Genomic DNA, 25,957 nt, shown 5'->3' on the forward strand with positions numbered 1-25,957 from the left:
GGGTTCCCAGTTTCACTTTGAGATACCAGAATATAAATAGGAGATGGGGGGCTGCACTATAGCGCTAACAAACCAGAAGCAAATTATTGAAATTGCCCAGAGTACAATAGGCGCATTGCGCATGCGCAAAAAAGGGTTACGAGTAACTTAGAACAATTACAGGAACACAGAATTTTCATGATGTCACGGATTATGAAAAAGGGGCAGGGCTACACAGACATTTTAAAACAACAACAGAGGGAAAAGTGATTTAACTTGAAAACGGATTATCTTTAAAAACTGGCATATATTATGAAAAAACGATCTAGGGCAACTTTATTGATACATGTTAAAACTACTTTTGTGTTGACTGTCCCTTTAAGTACTGGTCATAGAAAGGCTATGTAAACAAAAAGTTAAGCAGCAATCACACTCCCAGTGGGTGGAGGGACAGAGGGATAATAAAATGCTAATTTTCCATTATTCTCTCTAAGCGCCTGATGAGCACTCTGGTGAGATTATATGGTGAATGCTGTGAGGTACCTCACAGATTTTTAGAAAGGCAAATTTTAGATTGAGATCTGTTTATCTTGCTTTGCAGGCTCTGGCTGTGATGGAGATACAAAACAATGCTCCAAAAAAGATTGTGTAATTTAACATTATAAATGTTACACTCTGCAGCTGGTAGAATAAGTCATTGTAAACACATTAAGGAGAATTGTGGAAATGTCGTAGGTATACTATCCACATGATACATTAAAGGGACATGGAAATCCAAATGTACCTTTAATGATTTAGATAGATCAACCAATAAAAAAAATATTTCCAATTTACTTCCATTATCAAACTTACCTCTTTCTCTTAGTATACTGTGCTGAAACTTGCTCCATTTCATCATAGCGTACTGAGAGCACTATTTAGTGACAGTGTTTGCAACAATGTTTGTAACAACGTTATACATATAGTGCTCGAGGCACGTGCACAATCCTCATCCAACCTCAGCATGCTTTTTTTTTTAAGGGATATGAAGTCCAAAAAATTTATTTTGTGATTCAGACATAGCATACAGTTTTTAAAAAAAATTTGAATTTACTTCTATTATCAAATTTGCTTTGTTCTTGTGATATTCTGTTTTGAAGAGATACCTAGGTTGGTGTCTCGAGCACAAAATGGCAGGAAATAGTCCGGCCATCTAGTGCTCTTGCAAATGGATAACATTCTTGCAAAATCTGCTGCAATAAAGTGCTCCAGATATGGGCCGGCTTCAGAACTGATATCCCTGCTTTTCCAAAAAACATACAAAGAGAATGTTTAAAATTGCATGCTCTATCTAAATCGCAACAGAAAGTTTTGGGTTTCATATTCCTTTAATTAAAGGGACACTGAATCCAAATTTTTTCTTTCGTGATTAAGATAGAGCATGACATTTTAAGCAACTTTCTAATTTACTCCTATAATCAAATTTTCTTCATTCTCTTTGTATCTTTATTTGAAATGCAAGAATGTAAGTTTAGATGCCGGCCCATTTTTGGTGAACAACCTGGGTTGTCCTTGCTGATTGGTGGATAAATTTATCCACCAATAAAAAAGTGCTGTTCAGAGGTCTGAACAAAAAAAAAGCTTAGATGCCTTCTTTTTCAAATAAAGATAGCAAGAGAACGAAGAACAATTGATAATAGGAGTAAATTAGAAAGTTGCTTAAAATTGCATGCTCTATCTGAATCACAAAAGAAAAAAATTGGGTTCAGTGTCCCTTTGAGGATATTACCAAAAATCTAAATCTGTTTGCTTCTCACAAGAACAGGATTGGGAAAGTCTGGCTTACTTGAACACCAGTGTCACAAAGACACATTACAGTAGTGATATAATGTATCATCTGCTGAACATTGCTACAGTAGTGATATAATGTATCATCTGGTGAACATTGCTACAGTAGTGATATAATGTACCATCTGCTAAACATTGCTACAGTAGTGATATAATGTATCATCTGCTGAACATTGCTACAGTAGTGATATAATGTATCATCAGCTGAACATTGTGACAGTAGTGATATAATGTATCATCTGCTGAACATTGTTACAGTAGTGATATAATGTATCATCTGCTGAACATTGCTACAGTAGTGATATAATGTATCATCTGCTGAACATTGCTACAGTAGTGATATAATGTATCATCTGCTGAACATTGCTACAGTAGTGATATAATGTATCATCTGCTGAACACTGCTACAGTAGTGATATAATGTATCATCTGCTGAACATTGCTACAGTAGTGATATAATGTATCATCTGCTGAACACTGCTACAGTAGTGATATAATGTATCATCTGCTGAACATTGCTACAGTAGTGATATAATGTATCATCTGCTGAACATTGTTACAGTAGTGATATAATGCATCATCTGCTGAACATTGCTACAGTAGTGATATAATGTATCATCTGCTGAACATTGCTACAGTAGTGATATAATGTATCATCTGCTGAACATTGCTACAGTAGTGATATAATGTATCATCTGCTGAACATTGTTACAGTAGTGATATAATGTATCATCTGCTGAACATTGCTACAGTAGTGATATAATGTATCATCTGCTGAACATTGCTACAGTAGTGATATAATGTATCATCTGCTGAACATTGCTACAGTAGTGATATAATGTATCATCTGCTGAACATTGCTATATCTAATCATGATCTTACAGTGACCTTAGTGCTTCATACAAAGGATGAATTAGACTGTCAGGAACTTTACACTTTACAGCAGCTCAATTATCAAAATCCAATTATATGGATGTGTGAAGTGAGCAACTAGTATTAGAGGGATTTATGCATTAGTGAACATTTCCTAGGCATCTCTTCTTATTTCACTAGAGAAGTCATAAAGCAACTTCTGTGCCCTGTAAATCAAACAGCTGCTTTAGACAATTTGCAACTTTTTGAAAACCTATTATAGATATATTTTTGGGGGCTTTTTAGGAGCATGGGGCAAATCATAACAAAAACTGTTTAATGTCCATTTACTAAGGTTTAACTGTTCTGCTCAGCTCATGTTTTTCTCATTGAGGTCACCAGTCGATATCCAGGCAAGATTTATTGCCACCTTTAATATCTACAGCTGTATTTGTCCTTAGGCAATATAGGTCATTGACTAGCTGGTAAAGTGATTCAGATTTGCAACAAGTTCAACTGTATCTGACATTCTATTTGCTACAATAATGTCTTCTCAGTGCAGCCAATAGAAGGCAAACTCTGCACCAGGTTCACTGTTGCTTATACAATAACAGAAAAGTATTTGTTTCTTTGTTCCATCTAAAAGAGGTCATTGAAATGTATTACAGCTTTTTTGTCTTTCAATTTGATATAGGGATGTTTATTTATTATATATATATATATATATATATATATATATATATATATATATATATATATATATATATATATATATATTGTATATATATATATATATATATATATATATATATATATATATATATATATATATATATATAGATAGAGAGAGAGAGAGAGAGAGAGAGATATTCTTGTTAGGCGACTCACTGTACCAATAAAGCAGTGAGAGTTCTGCTTAGCAGCCAGTGAGCAATAGTTGCACTTCCTATTAGCTACAAAATAAAAAGCTTTTACTTAACCCTTTGATGAAAGGGTTCCAAAATAAACAAATTGAAATCCCGCGATTGTGCGCAATAGCGAGATTTCAATGATGGGATCAGGTCAAGAAGGGCGTCCCTATGACGTTAGGCACGCCCTCCAGACCGCGATCGCATCCTGGAAGTGCCATTGGCTTTAGGACAGCCAAATGGTTAGGGTATTCTGTTTCTTCCTAACGGCGCTAAAGCCCAGCGTGGTTAGGACGGAATAGAATGTCATAATGGCGCTAAAAGGTTATAAGGACATGAAATCCAATTTTAAACAACTTTTCAATTTACTTCTATTAAATAATCTGCTTCATTCTGTTGGTATCTTTTGTTGAAGGAGCATTAATACACTAATGGGACCGCCCTCCTCGCCGCCACAGATAACATCCGCGCCCTGCTCGACCGAGGATAAACCACCGCCCTCATCTTCCTAGACCTCTCAGCAGCTTTCGACACTGTCGACCACAGCACCCGCCTACACGACGCCGGCATCCGCAACAAAGTCCTGAAATGGATCACATCCTTCCTCAAGGGCAGAACCCAGAAAGTCAGACTCCCTCCCTTCTCCTCCAAACCCACACCAGTCAACTGCGGTGTACCGCAAGGCTCTTCGCTGAGCCCCACCCTCTTCAACATCTACATGGCCCCGCTCGCCGCCATCGTCCGACGCCACAACCTCAACATCGTCTCTTATGCAGACGACACCCAGTTAATCATCTCACTCATCCGAGATCCCACCACTGCCAAAAGGAACATCCATGAAGGCCTGACCGCAGTCGCCGCCTGGATGAATGACAACCGGCTCAAACTGAACACAGACAAAACCGAAGTCCTCCTTCTCAGACCCAATAAATCCGCATGGGACGACTCCTGGTGGCCCACAGCCCTTGGTCACCCTCCAACCCCTATCGGCCATGCACAAAATCTAGGCTTCATCCTGGGCTCATCACTCTACATGGACCGACAAATCAATGCCGTCACCTCAACATGCTTCCACATTCTCTACCTGCTAGGAAAAAACTTCAAGTAGATCCCTACCGAAACCAAGAAGGCAGTCACCCACGCCCTCGTCAGCAGCCGATTGGACTACGGCAACGCACTCTATGCCTGCTCCATGATCAAACTCCAAAAGAGACTCCAACGTATCCAGAACGCCTCAGCCAGACTCATTCTCTACATCCCTCACCAATGCCACATCACCGAACACCTTAGGAACCTTCACTGGCTCCCCATCAACAAGAGAATCACCTTCAAGTTTCTTACCCACGCGTTCAAGGCCCTACACAACATCAGACCCGAATACATCTACCACCTCGTATATTTCTACACCCCCCGCCAGACAACTCAGATCGGCCGACCAAGCTCTCGCAGTCATCCCCCGCATCAGCAAAGCCACAGCGGGCAGAAGATCCTTCTCCAACATGGCAGCAAAGACATGGAACACCCTCCCACTGCACCTCAGACAATCCACCTCTCTTACAAAGTTTAGAAAGGACCTTAAAACCTTGCTCTTCAACTGAAGGTTCATCCCCCCCTTCTCCTATCCGCTTTCCCTCAGCGCCTTGAGACCCTCACGGGTAAGTAGTTTGCGCATTAGAAGTACCCAATAGATAGATAGATCTGAACACATACAAGATGCATATATGTTCAGCAACCAATCAGCAGTTCCTGAGTCTACCTAGGTATCCTTTAAAAAAAAAAAAAAAAGAATATCAAGAGAACAAAAGAAATTAGATAATAGAAGTAAATTGGAAAGTTGTTTTAAAGGGCCAGTAACCCCACCAAATAAGGTTATATAATAATGCAAACAGTGCAGAATTATATAACATTAGCCTAGCACCACGTTTCTAAAGCAGAGTATAGCAAATATATTTACCTACGAAAATCCGATTGCGCCATTAAACTGAATGTAGCTCGCTCCCGCTCGGGTATGGTAGCGAGAGTGAGCTACATTCAGTTTAATGGTGCGATCGGGCTTGCTGTGACTAGACAGCGTGCCTAATGCGCTTAGGTAAAAAACAGACCCACTCAGTAGAGCCAAGAGCGGCGTTCTGAAAAATAGATTATCGTAGGTAAATATCTTTGTTATACTCTGCTTGGATATGTGCATTATTATATAACCTTATTTGGTGGGGTTACTGGCCCTTTAAGTCACTTGCTATATCTGAATCAATAGGTTTCCTGTCCTGTGCAGACCCCTATATCAGCAGCCATTGTACCAGGCCGTGTGCCCCCATCAATAGGTGACAATACAGAAGCCCATTCCCACTGCCAGCAGCTGAGCAAATACACACGTGGCTACAACCCAAGGCCACTCCCCTTCTGCGCTGCTGCACAAAGACACGCCCATTAACTTCTACCGCAGAAGACCGCGCCTATCTACTTTCACTATCCAGTCATTCTGCGCCAAAGCGCCACCCATAAAATAAATTTTTACCATATGACCACGCCCTCATAATGAAAACACACAGACTGTTCCGTCCCCAAGTCACGCCTACCAACCAAACTGTTACAAGAGGCCACGCCTTTTAACTTCGCGATAAGACTACTACGCATGCGCCTGACGTCACGCAACTTTTCCCATTGATAAAAACGGCTTTGCAGGGTCGGGCACGCGGACATTCTGGTTCAGTCACCAATCAGGACTTAGCGGGAGAGAGCGGCTATCAGTACATGCTGCTCATTGTAAGGCTCTACCCGCATCCTGCTGCCCCGATACTGTCAGCTCCTCGCACGCACCGGGCATGGAGTCCGCCTGCTACGTACAGTCTTACCCTTTCTATGGGAACCTACTGGGCGCTGAGCCCTGCCGGACTATCCCCCCGCACAGCCCCGCACCTCGTACACCCAAACCCACACAGGAGCGTACTGCACCGCAAGCTGCTAAAATTATCACGGACCCCGCTACTGGCCGCACGTACAGTAAAGGCAGACTGCTCGGCAAGGTGAGCCGGGGATGGTATGGAAGGTTCTGGGGAGGAATCTGTCAGCACCGGGTTCTATGTGCAATTAAATGTGTATATTCCGTGCAGTGACTGGTGAAGAGGGTTTTATTGGTTAATTAACAAAGGCAGAAGGAAGGTGACAGGGAGTTGTGCCATTGTCACCTCTGTCAGTACCCTGCATGTTATGGACCAGAACCACTGCTATTGTGTGTGATTGAGAGGCTGATGGTGATGCCACTGCAATTGTGTTTTATTTATGTTGGTGTAGGAAGAACCTGGCAGCAGATATGGTGCTTTCATCATATTGATAGATCCTGCCCTTGGATTCACCCTCTCTCTGGCAAGGGATTGCTTCAGGTGGTTTGTGGTCTGAATTACTAACCGTGAGTGAGCTCTGGCTGTGCTGTGAGCGCCTATGTTGGTATGTGACATGCCCAGGCAAGGCTCTGTGTGTGGTGCCCATTGGCTCAGGCTGTGCCTCCTTTCCAGGGGTTTATATACAGCCCTGAGTCATGTCTCCTTCATGCTGTACTCTCCCATCCTGAGCTTGCCTCATAAGTAGCTGCTTCCAGCTGACACATCTTGCTCAGTTTAGCTGGGTTCTGACTCAGTCCCTGGTCTTCCTGTGAGATGTTTCCCCATTCTGCCCATGTTTTATGCACATCTAGCTGGTTAGCTAGCTGCTTATTCACAGCTGCAATGGTAGAGCTTTGTCTGGGCAATATTGAGACTGACATGTGCAGTTGGTCTGTCATGTTGACATGGTCTAAACAGTATCTTATGTGCTGTGACTTATTAATGGTTTCATTTAATGTAATGAAGCCCTTAAATTATGTAGGTTGCCCCCCCTCACTTTGTTGTAAAATTGTAATATAGTGACAACCTACTGCTAATACTATAGGTCAGTACCCACATAGAGGTTTATGTGCTAAACTTGTGACCGGAGTTTCAAAGATTATACGTGTGTGTATTTAAAGTATACTAGTGCAATATACAGCTCCTGGCTTTAGATTTTATACACCTTTATTAGCAATCAGTATTTCAAGGCTCTATAGCTTTTTGTATGGTGTGAGGTGGTTATATCTCAGGCTGCCACATACAGTTTGTTGCAGGCCTCTCTGAGATTTATAAAGAGTTTGTGGATTTGATTGCGTCTTAAAAATATCGAATGTCATTATTGACTTGATTTGCCAATTCACATAGCTCATAATACCATAATAATGCTGCAGTGTGTAAGTTGTTATCCAGCTTCTAATCTTAGAACATGGTTGTTTAAACTATTTATCTAAATGCCTCTCCTCTCCCCCCCATATGACCCTCTGGTTGTAAGCTTTGTCCAGTTTGGAATGTGAAATCATTTAAAATGGTCCATAAAAGCTTCCCAGCATTACAGGAGATTGTAATGAGGAATGCTTGGCAATTTGTGTTCATTTTGGTTGAATGTATTTTACTGCAGTAAGATGCCATTGCATAGGGACGTTTTGTTTCCAAGACCACTGCTGGTTTATTCCCAAAAATATCCGTTGTGTTTGCGTGAAATCTAATTGCAATGATTGCTGGTTGTGCAGCCTATATGGTCCAGTTACTAAATATAGTTTTACAGTGATATATTCTCTTTTTTTTTTTTTTTTTTTCTTTTACTGTTTGCCAGCATTCCAGCGCACAGTTTGGCAAACTACACCAGGGATAAAAATTCTTTATAACGCTTAGTCATCCAGGTTAGTGTAAAGTGTGATAAGGGTTTACATATGTAATATCTATATCGGAACTTGATACATTTATGTCAATTTAGGAGCCAGCCAAAAGGTTGAGTAGACTCCTACCCAGCAGGAAGCATCTGCAATACCATACATAGGGTGAGGTAAAATTTAAGGAGCTAAGCCCTGAATTAAAAGTTAACCTCAAGCTCACAATGGTGTGCTCCATATACTTTTTTTTTTTTTTTTTTTTTTACCAAATGTATGCACTCCTTATCCTCTGTTTACAACACCACATAGCTGGCTCACTCCTGTTATGTTTTCTGGGTTTTATTTAATGCAGATTTTATATTTTATGCAGATTTTATTTTATGCAGATTTTATATTTTGGGAACTGTTTTTAAAGGGACACTGAACCCAAATTTTTTCTTTCATGATTCAGATAGAGCATGCAATTTTAAGCCGCTTTCTAATTTATTCATATTATGAATTTTTCTTCATTCTCTTGCTATATTTAATTTAAAAAGACATCTAAGCTTTTTTTTAATTCAGACATTGGACAGCACTTTTTTATTGGTGGATTAGTTTATCCACCAATCAGCAAGAACAACCCAGGTTGATCACCAAAAATGGGCCGGCATCTAAACTTACTTTCTTGCATTTCAAATAAAGATACCAAGAGAATGAAGAAAATTTGATAATAGGAGTAAATTAGAATGTTGCTTAAAATGCCATGCTCTATCTGAATCACGAAAGAAAACATTTGGGTACAGTGTCCCTTTAAGCTTTAGTTTTAGAAATTCCCTGACTATTCCAGTTAGTATTTTATGATCAACTGTCTTCGGTACTTTTTTTTTTTTTTTTTTGTGGTGGTTAGAAAGTTTCTTACTGTACACTGGGCAGGTTTACATGGAAACTTTTTTTTTTTTTTTTTAATCTTTCTCAAATCTCATCCAATTAGTCTCAATGTGACTGAGCATCTCAAGTGGAAGATTTAGGGGATTTGAGTGACAATTTATTTTTTATTTTCCAGGGTGGGTTTGCAAGATGCTATGAGATGACAGACAATGCCACAAACAAGGTGTACGCAGTCAAAGTGATCCCTCACAGTCGCGTTTCCAAACCTCACCAACGAGAAAAGGTAATTTTCATGCCACTTGTTTTCTGGCTCTGTATTTAGTGATTTGATACTGAGTGTTAAATTTTTTTTTTTTTTTAATTAAGACTAAAATACGTCTTCTAGTTGAGCTCCAGACTTAAAATGCCAAAGGTTTCTTAGACTCTTGAGTATAATTTAATAGTTGATTGCAATCACTTGAACTTCACATATTTTAGAAGCTATAAATGCAGATTTTTATTTTTAGAATCTAATTATTCTGAAATATCTTCCGATTTTAACTTAAAGGGATATTTAACAGGAAATTCTATGGGGGAGAAAAACAAATACATAAAAACAGGCTAACTTTATGATATAAGTGACTATGCCAACGTTGTATGGACAAGTTATGCTCGAATCAGTTTCCCTGTGGTTTATAGGGTCAACACACCCATAACTGCATTGGTGGGCTTTAACATGCCTCTATTTATTTAGCACAGGGACTTGATGCTAGTAATTTCCCCCCATTATGTGCAACAGATAAATGACTAGATTCCCATCTTAAAGGGACATAATATTTATATGTTTAGTCACTTGAAAGTGATGTAGCATAACTGTAAAAAGCTGACAAGAAAATATCACCTGACCATCTCTAGTAAAACATTTTATTTTAGACTTTCTTCATCTCACTAGAGTGCTTTTGTAGACCATTATACTTCAGCTGCTGTAAAGCTGCAAGTTGAAGGGAAAAAAAAGCCAATCAGCAGTGCTGAGGTAATGCTTTTCTGTGATCTCATGAGATTTCATAGAACGTAAACTAAATAGTATAACATGCCTGTTCCTGCACATGACAGGTGCACACTCCCTAGCTTGTCCTGGGGCAAGCATCCTGACTGGCTGCTTAAAGGGGCACTAAACCAATATTGTCCTTTCATGATTCAGGTAAAGAATAGTTTTCAACATTGCAATTTACTTCCTTTTTAATTTGCTTTATTATTTTGATATCCTTTGTTGAAGAAATAGCAATGCACATGGGTGAGGCAATCGGATGAGGCATCTATATGAAGCCACCAATCAGCAGCCACTAAGCCTATCTAGACATGCTTTTCAGCAAGAGATATCAAGAGAATGTATCAAATTGGGTAATATAAGTAAATCTGAATAATGAAAGTGAAAATTTGGGTTTCATGTCCCTTTTTTAAAGTATCTTCACAGTGGGGTGTGAATACTTGGGGAAACTTGAGGTAAATCTTTCTTTTTTACATAGATGTTCATGTGATGTTTTCTAGTTGGCTTTTTACAGCTATGCTGCATCACTTTCATGTGCTTCAACATTTGGGTATCATCATGTCCCTTTAAATTTCCTTTAAGAGGACATTAATTTGCATGTCGGCCATGTGTATTAACAAATGTCAAACACTTTCACTTCCTCTGTGCCGGTGAGTGCCTAGAATAGAATGAAATGATGTCAGCAGTACCTGTAGCTACACACCCATGGGACAAAGGCAATTAACTTTCTATAATGAGTCTTTCCCTCTTCTAATCTTTAATACACATCAAGGGACAGATTCTATTTGTGCCTGTCCTCAAAGGAACGCATTGACTGCTGTAATTTTTTATATTTATATATTTTTTGCCTTTTTTTTCAGATTGTAAATGAAATAGAATTGCACCGGGAACTTCATCACAAACACGTTGTAAAATTCTCTCACCACTTTGAGGATTCTGAGAATATCTACATTTTCCTTGAAATCTGCAGCAGGAAAGTGAGTAGAACTGAGCGTTTGCTTTTAGAAATTGAGTTCTTATGATCACGGTATTCTGGAGATAGCTGTGCTTACTCCAGCCCTGGTTATTTCTGCATTTGTCATCTGACTCAGCCACTGGAATGGCGACAGTCTATACTGGAATAGATATTCACATCCTACTTCCTGAGACGGTTAAATTTGCTTTTTATTTAAATGCTGCTTTGTGTTTTTTTGTTGTGACTACATAGATTCCCAGTGTATGAGCCATTTTCTTATGTTAAACCACTCAACAAATAGCAATGCGTTTGCATAGACTTTTACACTGAACTGGAATTCCCATCTGGAGCAAAGCCATTAGAATAAGCAGAATTTAACTGTTCAATTTTTTTTTTTATATCATGGAATATCCAGAAGCTGTGATCTTATCAAATACACACCAGGGGAATATTTTTATTTAATATAAATCCTTTCTGTGCACCGTTGTCTGCTTTTACAAGGAAATGGGAGCGTTGGCGCAGAAGTTAGAATAATCCTTTCTTTGTAAGGTTCTGCTGCCTAAATTTTCTGTGCCCAGAATATGAAATGTAATCTCCGCTTCAATAAAATGACAACCAGCTGTTATCCCACAGCTGCCTGTGAAAAGCTTTTGTGACCCAATCATCTTGTTCCATTCATCAAGAGTCTGCAGACATCTGGAAGACATACAAAGGCTCACTGTATAGGGATCGTATTACCGCCAGTGTCCTGACCATTGCTGGCGTTAGATCATCCTTTTTATAAACATGCTATGAATTGCTGACATGTGTCCCCTAGTTGAGCTTTCTAGTAATCTTTAAAGCTCCTTTACATGTTATAGGCATTCGATTATTCGGTGATATAGACTGCACTGAAATATTTTTGCATGCAAGACATTCATTTCATTTTTTTTTTTAAATAAGGCAAATGGGGAGGGGGGGGGTTTAAGTTAAAGGGCCATAATACCCAAATGTTTAAACACTTGAAAGTGATGCAGTGCAACTGTAAAAAGCTGACTAGAAAATATCTCCTGAACATCTCTATGTAAAAAAGAGATATTTTACCTCAAAAGTTTCTCAGTAGCCACCTCCCATTGTAAAGGATTTCTAAGCAGCATATTAGTATGTCTGTCCTGGGACAGCTTAGGGAATGAGCCTCGTGCACTCTCATATTTCCCTATTCAGCTTACTATGAAATCTCATGAGTTAAGTCAAATCTCATGAGATCACAGTAAAAGAGTTCATAACCTCAGCACTGCTGATGCTGATTGGCTGCAGTTCATTTCTTTTTTTTTTTTTTTTTTTTTTTTCCTGCAGCTGAGTAACTTTTTACACAACTTACTCTGCTGAGCTGAGGAAGTTGTGAGGTAAAATATCTTCCTTTTTTACATAGAGATGCTCAGGTGATATTTTTCTGTTGGCTTTTTACAGTTATACTGCATCAGTTTCAAGTGATTTGGCATATGAGTATTATGTCCCTTTAAGGATATTATAAATAAATAACTGCAGTGAAAAGGATGTTTTGTTTTTACAATGTTTAGACTTAGCTGACATGCTCTATAACAAAACAGAAATGTCTTGGAATTGCGTGTTTTACTGTCTCTTTAAGATCGGCTCAGTAAGAGGAATGTTAACTAAAGCACAGGTTGATCAATACGTTTGTATGCTACTATTCATTACTTAACTCTTTTTACCCTGGTTTTTCAGTCTCTTGCGCACATCTGGAAGGCACGGCACACGCTACTGGAACCTGAAGTACGATACTACCTAAAGCAGATCATTTCTGGGCTAAAGTATCTCCACCTGCGAGGCATCCTGCATAGAGACCTCAAACTAGGTTTGTGTTGTGGCATTTGATATGGGGTTAATAGTCTTTATTGTAGCTGTGCTCAGATGTATGAGGTTAACATTTTTTTTATTTTGTATTCAGGCAATTTCTTCATCAATGATAATATGGAGCTAAAGGTTGGAGACTTTGGATTAGCAGCACGTTTGGAGCCTCCGGAGCTTAGGAAGAAGTAAGTTCTTGGCATTTTGTGACGGACATGCTGGACCAATATATATTAGACACTCTGTCATCACAGCTGACTGACCATTGTTATGTTGGGAGTTTGGTTTCCATAATCATAGCTGACCATTACATTGTGTTGTATAAATTGTCCATCTTTAGAATGGCTTTTGAACTTATTCCTATTTAACATCTACTTTATCCAATTTAAAGGGATAATAAAGACTAGATACACTTTTTATAAACAAAGTCTTGAGGTTATTCCTAGCCCCCATGGGTGCCACCTTTGTTGAAATCCTTTCCTACATTCCAGTGCTGACTTGTTTGCATGTGTGCAGCAACTCTTCAGATACCTGCAGTGTAACCTCGGTTCCAAAATGACAGGGGGCTGAATAAAATCTGTTTAGTGTTTAATTTCATTTTAACTGTGATAGCGATGGCAACCTATCTACTTACAACATACAGATCTGAGACTGTTAGGATGCAGACGATGGGGCGTCAAAAGTGATTAACCAGTAAATTTAGGGTGTGCTCATATCCCATTAATTTTTTTTTTTTTTACGTTTTTAGAACCATATGTGGCACCCCCAACTACCTGGCTCCTGAAGTTCTTTACAGACAGGGCCACGGGCCAGAGTCTGATGTGTGGTCACTGGGATGTGTCATGTAAGTTAAGATGATTATGTGTTTTTTGCTTTTTAGGATTTTCATAGCCTCGTCCTTTGTCTGGGCATCTGATACCCGTCTTAACTTATGTCACTGCATTATTAGCATGCAATTTCGTGTTTTTTTTTTTTTTTTTTCTCAGAGTAATTATTTCCAGAACCTAAACATTTGTTCTATTTTTATCGCCTTTTCTGTTTGTGCTCACAGGAAGTCTGACAATGAGTGTTGTAACTGCCTTATTTCCTGCCATAAGTTCTACTTTTCACATTGTTTGTAATCACTCTGTATACTTTTGTCCATCCACCTTGTGACTGTAGATCTTGGCCAGACCCCTAATGTCCACAGTGGGCTATTACTGATTGTAGTAATGTTCTGCATTCAGAGTTAATAAAAGCACGTTAAATGATGTATTTCTCTGAATCATATATTATAAATTATGTATCTGCATCATGGAAGAGAATGTTTGGGTTTCATGTCCCTTTAAGGTAGATTATTAATGTTGCCATTCATGCCTATCAATAATTTTTTTTTACAATAGCAGTGAGGATGCTATGCAGTTATTATTGCAAGACGAATAAGCAATATGTAGTTGCACAATTACTTGTACTACTAATTGGATGCCTTTTCAGCACCTATGACTCTAAACCTGAGGAATAGAAATATCAGCCCAAATGTTGGCATCTGCACGTCATTTAAACAGTTTGATTTTTAGAGTTTCTAGCTGTGCACTGAGCCAGTGTTTCTTGCTACCATTGCAGGTACACTTTGCTCTGTGGCACGCCGCCCTTTGAGACCTCTGACCTGAAGGAGACCTACCGCTGTATCAAGCAAGTGAAGTATACGCTGCCCGCCTGCCTCTCCTCCTCAGCCAGGCACCTCATTGTAGGAATCCTTAAGCGCAGCCCTGGGGAACGTCTCACTCTAGAGCAGATTCTGGAGCATGAATTTTTTACTAAGGTAAATCAAGCAAAGACCGGACATACAGAGGTTATCTGTAGCTGTATATTTTACAATAGACAAACCTGTTTTCCACTGTTGTGTAAATTAATCTTTCCTCCCCTATGTTCAGGGTTACACGCCTGAGAAGCTTCCCCCAAGCAGCTGTGTAATGGTTCCTGATCTTCATCCACCCAATCCCGCCAGAAGTCTCTTCACTAAAGTTGCCAAGAGTTTATTTGGCAGAAATAAATCAAAAAGTAAGACTTCATCTCTGCTGGTGGCAATAAACATTGTCTGTAAATGTACTTGGTACTTGTGCATAGAACATGTTGGCTTTTGTGCCCTGGAGCTTTAGGGTATATAACAGTAATTTGCACTTACACAAGCGATGCATTTAAAGGGACAGTCTAGTCAAAATTAAACTTTCATGATTCAGACGGGGCATGCAATTTTAAACAAATTTCCATTTAACTTGTATCATATTTGCTTTGTTCTCTTGGTGGTATTTCAACACTAAAAGTAGGTTGGCTTTTATATGCTCATTTCTAAGCCCTTGAAGGCTGCCTCTTATCTGAATGAATTTGACAATTTTTCACAGCTAGAGTGCGTTGGTTTGTGTGCCTTATCAATAACATTGTACTCATGCCTGTGGAGTTAATTATGTGGGCACAGATTGGCAAACATGAGAGTCTGTATATTAAAAAAAACAAAAAAAAAAAACTGAAATTTGGCTGTCTACAGAGGCTTAGTGTATTAATAGAAGTGTTGAACTGGGTAATAAAGGAATTATCTATTTTTAAGCAATACAATTTCTGGAGTAATGTCCCTTTGTTTCAGTAAAGATAACTTACAGCTTTAAAGAGTAGTGACAAAGCGAGGTGTCAGTGCTAAGACTTTTTTTTTTTTTTTTTCTCTAGCAAAGAAAAGTCCCACAGAAGACGACGAGATCTCTAAACTGGTCACAGGGCTGGTGAAAACTTCAATTTGCCGACAGCTCAGCTACAAAACTGTGGATGGCAATGAGGTAAGGCAGGAACATGGTAGCTTCATCTTGGCGCTAAATAGGGAAGAGTGCATTTCTATGCCATGCAGCAGCTTTAGCAACTAATGGGTTAAATAAAAGCATTCTACATATCGGTTTGTCATGTAGATATATTTCACTTGAGGCCACTTATACCAGCGAAGAAAACACTAAAATAAGAATAGCACCCTGGTGGTGTATCTGCAAATCCTACAATCTGTTTAAAAATCATATTTGGTCATTTCTATCAAACATTCCCCTGGTCCGCACTCCGCCTTCAGTCTGGGGCGTGGCAAATGTTTAACACTTGTCCTTGTGTGCATTGCCCAGGTGGAAAAACTGCTGGGGCTGTGGATAAGACGCCTAAACCAGTTAGACTATATATTCCTAATATAACAAACTTGCACTTGCTGTGTTTATTTAGTCTCTCTCCCTGGTCTTATTTATGATTTGACTTTGAAACAGATGTTCCATGTCACAACCATTTGTATTCTCTTAATGCAGGTTACACCAGTTACTGCTCATACAGTCACCGGAAACTCCAGCCCTGTTGAGACATTAACAGAAGAGGCATCTGGGAAATCTGTTTCACGATCCATCCGTGGGAGCTTGGTCAGCAGCAGTGATGGTAAGGGGGTCGGGTTTATTGCTAAATCATAGGTTAAGCTGGATAGTGAAACCAAACAGTTTAATGTGTTAAAGTGGGGGTGGGAAACATACTTAATCTTATTGTAGGTTTTTTATTAACTCTTCTGGGTTTTAGAACTTGTACAGAACATGAGATTAAATCTTTCTTTGCTATTACAGCTTTTGAAGACTGTAAAACTGCTTCAGGAGTTATGGAGAATGCTCTTGAAGTCCTGAAGGACTGTATGTCGTCTATGCCTGCAGGTAACTATCTCTCACCTAGGTCCAGCCCTTATGGTCAAATTGTATTTGATACCCGAATCTCCATAAGTCTGCACCATCTTAACTGTCCCCTTCTATTTCAGCTGAGGTCAATCCTCCTTGCCTGTCCAGATATGAGCATTTTGTCTGGGTGAGCAAATGGGTGGATTATTCCAACAAGTATGGATTTGGGTACCAGCTTTCCAATCGCAGTATTGGCGTCCTTTTCAACAATGGAACACACATGACTTTTCCAGCCAACAGAAGGCAAGTCTCACATTCCACGTGCACATGTAGTGATCTCTTTAACGTGTTGTAGGTTAGAAATTGCAGATGTGTAAAGTCATTTTACCTAAAAAAAAATAAAAAATCTTAAATCTCTGGTGTCCTATCATGCAGAGACTGGAGTGCCACCATGATACTTTAGTATGGTGGAGTTTATCTGAGCTGGCTGCATTCTACACTGATTGGCTAGCTGCTATCACAAGCTCACTTACACCTTACATGAACTGGCTAATCATAGGAGACCAGGTTTCTTAACCCCTTAATGACCACAGCACTTTTCCATTTTCTGTCTGTTTGGGACCAAGGCTATTTTTTAAATTTTTGCGGTGTTTGAGTTTAGCTGTAATTTTCCTCTTACTTGTTTACTGTACCCACACATATTATACACCGTTTTTCTTGCCATTAAATGGACTTTCTAAATAAACCATTATTTTCATCATATCTTATAATTTACTATAAAAAAATTATAAAATGAGGAAAAATGGAAAAAACCCACACTTTTTCTAACTTTAACCTTCACAATCTGTTACACATCTACAACCACCAAAAAACTCCCATGCTAAATAGTTTCTAAATTTTGTCCTGAGTTTAGAAATACCCAATGTTTACATGTTTGCTTTTTTTTGCAAGTTATAGGGCCATAAATACAGGTAGCAACAGCTTGTGCAATTATGGCACAAATGGTTGTAAATGCTTGTCTAGGATCCCCTTTGTTCAGAAACAGCAGACGTATATGGCTTTGGCGTTGCTTTTTGGTAATTAGAAGGCCGCTAAATTCTGCTGCGCATCACACGAGTATTATGGCTAGCAGTGAAGGGGTTAATTAGGTAGCTTATAGGGTGCCTGCAGGGTTAATTTTCTCTTTAGCGTAGAGATCAGCCTCCCACCTGACACATCACACCCCCTGATCCCTCCCAAACAGCCCTCTTCCCTCCTCCACCCCACAATTGTCCTCGCCATCTTGAGTACTGGCAGAAAGTCTGCCAGTACTAAAATTTGTTTTTGTGAGGTTTTTTTTTTAAAATCTGCTGTGTAGGATCCCCCCCCCCCCCCCCTCTCTACCTTATTGTGCACCATATTGGGTACTGGCTGCTTTCTGCCAGTACCCAGTTTGAAATCAAATGTTTACATTTGTGAGAAAAAAAAATTCTGTAGTGTAGCTGCACCACCCTCTCCCAGATCGTTAATATTTTTTATTCCCACTCTCTCTCCCACCGAGTCTCACCTTGTGCCTCTTCCACTTGTTCAATGTTTTGGGTTCCACACGTGCACCACACGCGATCCCGCCCCCCTCTACTGATGGCCGCCCACTCTCCTCCCTGGACACTCTCCCACCCACCAACGATCATAGCCATCAATAGCTGATGCAGAGAGGGCTACAGAGTGGCTCTCTGCATCAGACTGCTTAAAACAGTTATTGCATGTTCCCCCATATCGAGGCATCACTGCAATAACATGAAAGTGGCTGGAAGCGATCAGGATCGATTCCACCGCTTTTAAAGACCGACGTACAGGGTACGTCCTTGGTCTTTGAGGAGATTTATTTTTTTTGGAGGACATACCCTGCATGTCGGTCATTAAGGGGTTAAAGGGACACTGAACCCAATTTTTTTTTCTTTTGTGATTCAGAGCATTACATTTTAAGCAACTTTCTAATTTACTCCTATTAAATTTTCTTCATTCTCTTGGTATTTTTATTTGAAATGCAAGAATGTAAGCTTAGATGCCGGCCCATTTTTGCATATTGGTGGCTAAATTCAGCCACCGATATAAAAAAGTGCTGTCCAGTTGTCTGAACCAAAAAAGCTTAGATGAATTTTTTTTCTTTCAAATAAAGATAGCAAGAAAATTGATAATAGGAGTACATTAGAAAGTTGCTTAAAATTGCATGCTCTATCTGAATCGCAAAAGGAAAAATTTGGGTTCAGTGTCCCTTTAAGTCTATAGTTGAATTGATCTTGGTGTTCATTAATAGTGCAGAGAAAAGTAACCCATGTACCCCACGCCCTGGTGTATTTGTTGCAGTGACTAATGTTCTATTTGGTTAGAGTTAAGAGTAGGTCGCTGGGATTGCTGACTGATGCAATTTGTGTTAACTAGAATACTTGTGTTGAGCAATCTTTTGGAAGGTGTGAAAGCAACGCGCTTCTACCTGACCACAATTGTCTACAATTTGCACACCACTGAATAAACACACCGCATGACATACTTTGTTACTCCAAGCAAACAAAGAATTGTTCCAGCCACCAGTAGTTTAAAAGACCTTTATTCTCTCATAAGCAAGGTCTTAAGCAAAAAAATACAACGTTTCAAGCCTGCTATAGGCCCTTAGTCATGTATACTTTGTTACTGGCATTGGAGCTCTATTGCATTAAGGGGACAGCCTAAATTAGAATCTACATTAATGCATTTCAATTCCTAATAGAAGCATTTTCATAATATACATGTATTGGCAAAATGCATCTAAGTTATAGCTGTTTTAAATGTATATTTAAGTGTGCACCAGCATTTTCAACTCTGCACTTGCTCAGAAAGCTTTGAGTGCTTGTACTATCTGTTAATGACATTTTTTTTTTTGTTAATTGCTGACATGATACAAACCCCACTTTCCCTCTGAGCAGATGCAGTATTTAAAATGCTGGTGCACTGAGAATATCTAGCTATGCTGCACATGCAGAGACAAATGCTAACACTAAAACAGTATTCACTATTTTTATTATAAGTAGCATTTTTATCAATGCATGTAATTGCAAATATGTTTCTATTTAACAATGTAATATATGAGCATTTACATTTTGATCTGAATGTCGCTTTTTAAAAAAAATTTTTTAGTGTTTAAAGGGACACAAAACCCACTTTTTTTATGGTTCAGATAGAGAACACAATTTTAAACATTCCAATTTACTTATATTTAATATGCTCCATTCTTCAGATATCCATTGTTGAAGAAATAGCAATGCACATGGGTGAGCCAATCACAGAAGGCATTTATGTGCAGCTACTGAACCTATTTAGATATGCTTTTCAACAAAGGATCAATAGAATGAAGAAATTTAAATAGAAGTAAATTGGAAAGTTGATTAACATTGCATGCTTTCTAAATCCTGAAATGAAGAAATTGGATTTCATGTCCCTTTAACTCAGCAGGAAGTGTTGTCCTTCCCTAGTGTATCTGCATTGTTATAATTAATTCTCTGGGAGCCTTGGCACATAAGTTACTTTGCCACAGGCTAATTTTAAATGATTGCTATCTCCCTCTTGTCAGCTTATAACTATTTCTAGAGGCAACAGCATCTGAAAAATCTTTTTTTATATGGATGTTATTTAGACTAAGATTTTATTCAGATAAGATGTCTACTGCATATTAAAGTAAATTTTCGGTTTGCCTAAAAATATCCTCTGCTTGATCAGTCGCTACGTCTCACTTCTTAGTGTAGTGGCAGTGGAGCTCAAAACAAATTTGCTGGCATATTGCTTCTGGGTTACCATGCTACATATATCAGGGATTAAGCTATAAATGTCTTAGGGGTATATAAGAAAAGACTGTTTAGGCACGTGCACTTAAGGTTCACAACCCCTTCACTATCATATTAGAGGTGAAAATAAAGCTTTCCCTGTGATATCTCCCACGTTGCCATTAAGTTGATACCATAGGACCTTTATAGGGCGATAATATTTATTTTATATTTTTTCTCCCCCTCCAGGAATGTTCACTACCACCTGACAAACAGTCAGCATTTTGTGTTCCCAACCTCTGCTGTCCCAGAGCAGCTCCAAGGACAGATGAGCATCCTGCAGTATTTTGCAACATACATGGAAAAAAACTTGATGAAGGTGCGTAGACCACCCTCTCCCTGATTAATAGCCGGCTTGTGTGTGACCTTGCAGATGTGTATACACGGAGCATTTGCCAAAGACATTAGCAGTTCGGTCTTCAGGGCTTGTTCTGTCTGTATCGGCTGCTAGATTAGCGAACAGTGAATTTTGTTGACCACAACAGACTTCTCAGAATATTGTGCTGGAATATGTTGCACCTTTACTCATTTTATAGTCGGATCTTCTGTTTATAAGAGATGTGAATTCAAAGCAACATTGAAGTCATTTGTTCTTAAACGGTTTACAACTATTTACGGTAGTACCAGCTCTTCATTAGTTTTTAGTGCTTTTAATCTCCAGTTTCCTTTGCCCCAAGCAACGGTTTCTCCTGTCGGTATACAGCTCTTAGCAATGCGTGTGTATTTGTCTCAGTGCATGCCCAATGAGTGCCCCATGCAGCTGTATCTTACCAAAAGGTTGTGAAGCACTGGGTGAGTTACGCCACTCGCTGGGTAAATGTGGCTTAATTTACAGAAGAGCCTTTGCAATGATGTATTGTAGTGGGGAAAACCTAAATAGAGAGAGGATTTGGCCCTATGTGTTGCTTAAAGGGACACTGAGCCCAAATTTTTTCTTTCGTGATTCAGATAGAGCATGCAATTTTAAACAACTTTCTAATTTACGCCGATTAATTTTTCTTCGTTCTCTTGCTATCTTTATTTGAAAAAGAAGGCATCTAAGCCAAGGAACCTTCCACTTTTTGGTTCAGACCACTGGGCAGCACTTTATTGGTGAGTGAATTTATCCACAATCAAAAAGAACAACCCAGGTTGTTTACTAAAAATGAGCCGTCATCTAAACTTACATTCTTGCTTTTCAAACAAAGATACCAAGAGAATGAAGAAAACTTGATACATTGAGTAAATTAGAAAGTGCTTAAAATTGCATGCTCTATCTGAATCGCAAAAGAAAAAATTGGGTATGCGGAATACTGCTGTTTACTCGTCAATTTAGCTAAGATCATTTTAAGATAAAAAGTAATGATCTGGTACTGCATTTATGTTGCGTTGCCCTTTTTAGAATGTTGTGGGTTATGAAATGCTTCCCACGTGTGAAGTAACTCTGTAAAAATGTTTTGTTTGCTTGATTCAGTGGCTGTGGTGGTAAACTTCCTGTCAATAACACAGCATAAACTGTTCCATTAGTAGCTGGAATTACCTGATTCTGTGCAGTTGTAGAGAGGAAAGAGTAAAAATACAAATACATTTTGCACATTAAGATATATTTTTTTGCATCTAATATCTGTTCTGAAGACTGTGTCAAGGCTATTGTACCTCCAGTAATATAAATATTCCGTAGTAATGCGTTGGTTTTAGAGATTGTGGTAGGTTTATTTTAAAAAATAAAATTGAGGTTGGCTCTGTGCGATGATACATTTTTCTCCTGTTAGGGAGTGGCGAGAGCAGCTTTCAGACCTAACAGTTTCTAGTGTTAAGAGCCCAGGAATGTTCCAGAGCTGGTTTTCACTTTTAAAGTGCAGAGTAAGCAGCTGTATTGGCTGGAAGAGTGAATGTGCTGTGACTTCATTCTTTCCTTTATAATCTTAAGCTATAATAAAATTCAGCCTTGTCTCATTGGCGCTGTATTTGCTAACCAGGGCAGCTACTGCTCAGGGAACTGGTTATGTGCGCTGCTCACTGTGGCCTTTAAATCCTGTTTGGCTTTTCCTGTTAATCATCCCTTATTTTAAGGGCCTATGCAAGCCATTGATTGAAATACTTGTGTATCTGCAGGGAGGAGATTTGCCATGTCATGCGGAGGGAACCCAGCCCCCATTACTGCTCCTCCAGTGGGTGAAAACGGAACATGCTCTGCTCATGCTTTTCAGCAATGGGACCCTGCAGGTGAGTGCAATGTTGGCCATAGAGATTAGTGTTTCCCAGATGACTTGTCTATGAACTGAATTTGTTTTGAATTTTCACTTTGGTTTAGCAGTCTAGTTGATAATATATTTACTAAATTTTATATGTGTAATATAAATAAGTCTCTCTCTGTCTCTCTCTCTCTCTCTGTCTCTCTCTCTCTCTCTGTCTCTCTCTCTCTCTCTGTCTCTCTCTCTCTCTCTCTGTCTCTCTCTCTCTCTCTCTGTCTCTCTCTCTGTCTCTCTGTCTCTCTCTCTGTCTCTCTGTCTCTCTCTCTCTCTGTCTCTCTCTCTCTCTCTGTCTCTCTCTCTCTCTGTCTCTCTCTCTCTCTGTCTCTCTCTCTCTCTGTCTCTCTCTCTCTCTGTCTCTCTCTCTCTCTGTCTCTCTCTGTCTCTCTGTCTCTCTCTCTCTCTCTCTCTCTCTCTCTGTCTCTCTCTGTCTCTCTCTCTCTCTGTCTCTCTGTCTCTCTCTCTCTCTGTCTGTCTGTCTCTCTCTCTCTGTCTCTCTCTCTGTCTCTCTCTGTCTGTCTGTCTCTCTCTCTCTGTCTCTCTCTCTGTCTCTCTCTGTCTCTCTGTCTCTCTCTGTCTCTCTGTCTCTCTCTGTCTCTCTCTCTCTCTCTCTGTCTCTCTCTGTCTCTCTGTCTGTCTCTCTCTCTGTCTGTCTGTCTGTCTCTCTCTCTGTCTGTCTGTCTGTCTCTCTCTCTGTCTGTCTCTCTGTCCGTCTGTCTCTCTCTCTGTCTGTCTCTCTGTCCGTCTCTCTGTCTCTCTCTCTCTCTGTCTGTCTCTGTCTGTCTCTGTCTGTCTCTGTCTCTCTGTCTCTCTCTCTCTGTCTGTCTCTGTCTCTCTCTGTCTCTGTCTCTCTGTCTCTCTCTCATTAAACTGCTTATATAGCACTAACGGCCTTGCTGGTTTTTCAAACGTATCCATTCTATTCCTGTCGGGAAGACATTTGCAGCAGAATAAAATGCACTTACACAATAGAATATTTCTTTAAGCTAAAGCTATATAAATTGATTTAAAAACCTTTTTAAACTTGGCTGTGTATTGCTGCTCAGCTATAGTGTTAACATTTCTTTCTTTGTCCACAGGTGAACTTCTACAATGACCACACTAAAGTGATTCTCAGCAAGCCTCATGATTCCTATTTGCTCACGTACATCAACAGAGACCGAAACTCCCAGACTTTCCGCCTTAGTTCTGTGGCAGAGATGGGCTGCAGCTCTGATATGCTCCATCGTCTGAGATACACGCTGAAGCTCCTGCAGCAGAAGACAGAATTCTAAACTTGTTCACGGATACGGGTGAGCAGGGGGACTGTTTCATTTGGACTTTTCTCAGATGGACACTAGTGGAACTTGGGCCGCCCACTCACACACCACCTTGGGAACCTGAAACTTGTGACATATCCCACCAAAGAGGGTAGAGGAACTCTTTATTACATGCTGGCAAACTTCATTTTAAAGGCAAGGCTGAGGACTATCTAAAGCAGTTGCTAGTTCTTGCCTTTAATCCAGCCAAATACTGCTGCTTGAACTGGTGTTCTTAGCAAGGGAATCATTCCTTGAGCAGTTTTACTGTGCTTTATTACTACAATGCGTTCAGGTCAGATGTGATTTATGGCATCATTGCCTCCTGGCTGGCTTCAGTGGCACATGCCTAATACTGTGGTACCATCCTGACATGTTGGTAGTTTGGAGTGTGAGCCACCAACATTAAAAGGAACCAAGTTAAACCTTCATGCAGATACCTATTCATAACAAGGATTATGAGGGGCTTTGTTGCGGATTCTCTTCTAGCTTGTGGCTTTGCCAGGATTGTAGTTAAGGGTAGAAGATTAGTTTCTTTAGAAGGGGCAGGTTATTTTAGACAGCTGCTTCCTTCTTTATACTGGGCCATGACTATTTCCTTGGGGCTAACAAGGAAGAGCTTTTATTGTGCCTATTTACAGTCTGGGCCTCCCCCATTGCACACAACCCAGACTCTTTACAAAAGAACCAGCTGCTGCCTGCCCTCCATGGGTCACATATTTCAAAGTTTAGTGGTCAGACTTGTTTCTAAGGCCACCAGCTGCTTCTAAGGCATACAAAGCTATAAGGATGCTCACACCCAGTTCTGCCTGTATGTTGCTCTCCTTTCTGCGTTAAGTGAGTGCTAAACAACGGGTGATTTTAGGAGCTAAGCAAAAGCATTGAATCTGTTTAACTCCTATACAAAGGAGAATCTGAAGTCCCAGCTACACAACTGAATACAGCCTGACATTGTGCAAAGTCTCTTCCACCGATATATAAACACTATGGAAGCGAATTAACTTGGCTATATTCAGCTGCCCTTACTGAACAAATTCTATTTGCCCCTTTTAGAGTGTAGCACTCTCTGATTTGCTTCTCAGATGTTAGTAGTTTTTTTGTTTTTGTTTTTTAACTTGCTGTAAGCACTTTTTTTTTTTTTTTTTTTTTTTTTTTATTCTTTTCATGTTCTGGTGACTTATAGCAGGGTAATGTTGAGATGCACATACCTTGCTACACTTACAAGCATTTCACTATTCCACATTCACACTAAAATCACCAAAGGTTTTATTTATTTTATTCTCCCAAGGAATGCATTTTTTTACTTTAAGCAATATTTTATTTAATTCCTAACTTTATGTAAGGAAATGCAAAGATTGAAAAGATTTGGGTAAGGACTCTAACACCAAAGAACCCTTTAATACACAAGATTGAATGAATTTGAATGGGGCCACATTCTTTAGTTTGGTGCTAGCAAACTTGAGGCACTTTAAAACCTGTTAATTACTCTTCATTATTGCTACATATCGTCTTCCCAGCTCTGGCAGCCAAATCTTCTCTGGCAAATGTGACTTCAGTTGTTCCTTCCCCCATGAAAAAGCCTATAAAGGCCGTTACTTGAAGAAGAAAAATTCCTCCTTTTGGAGTTTTGATTTATTTCTTGGTACTGACCCCTCTGTAAAACGTGGGGCTGTGTAATGTTATGTATGTTGCTTAATTATAAGGCTTATTTATATTAAGTTTTTTATTTATATAAAATTATTTATTTTAATGTGGTTTTTGTTTTGTTTTTTCTTATGACCTTGATCACTTGAATGTGAAGTGAATAAACTTATTTTATATAAAATACAATTGAAATAAACTGATCAAGCTGCATATTTTTTATTTTTTTTGTATGTTTCCTTATTCAGGCAGAACTTCAATGTATTTCTATTAAATCTATTTTAAAAAGTTTGTAAAGCAAACCTAGGTAGGCATGAGGGC

At 39.3% G+C, this 25,957-nt stretch overlaps 1 protein-coding gene across 1 annotated transcript; it reads left to right on the top strand.

The window, feature by feature from the left end:
* The first annotated feature begins 6,274 nt into the window (after positions 1 to 6,274).
* Positions 6,275 to 25,849, top strand: PLK3 (polo like kinase 3). The gene is made up of 15 exons (XM_053693550.1): positions 6,275 to 6,589; positions 9,320 to 9,427; positions 11,032 to 11,148; positions 12,852 to 12,981; positions 13,075 to 13,162; positions 13,723 to 13,818; positions 14,577 to 14,775; positions 14,888 to 15,014; positions 15,675 to 15,781; positions 16,283 to 16,406; positions 16,586 to 16,669; positions 16,771 to 16,933; positions 20,656 to 20,785; positions 22,561 to 22,671; positions 23,777 to 25,849. Exons 1-15 carry the CDS (start codon positions 6,389 to 6,391, stop codon positions 23,969 to 23,971), a joined length of 1,980 nt encoding a protein of 659 aa, XP_053549525.1. The 5' UTR covers positions 6,275 to 6,388; the 3' UTR covers positions 23,972 to 25,849.
* The last annotated feature ends 108 nt before the right edge of the window (positions 25,850 to 25,957 follow it).

Source organism: Bombina bombina, chromosome 10, assembly GCF_027579735.1.
Source record: "Bombina bombina isolate aBomBom1 chromosome 10, aBomBom1.pri, whole genome shotgun sequence".
Lineage (NCBI taxonomy): Eukaryota > Metazoa > Chordata > Amphibia > Anura > Bombinatoridae > Bombina > Bombina bombina.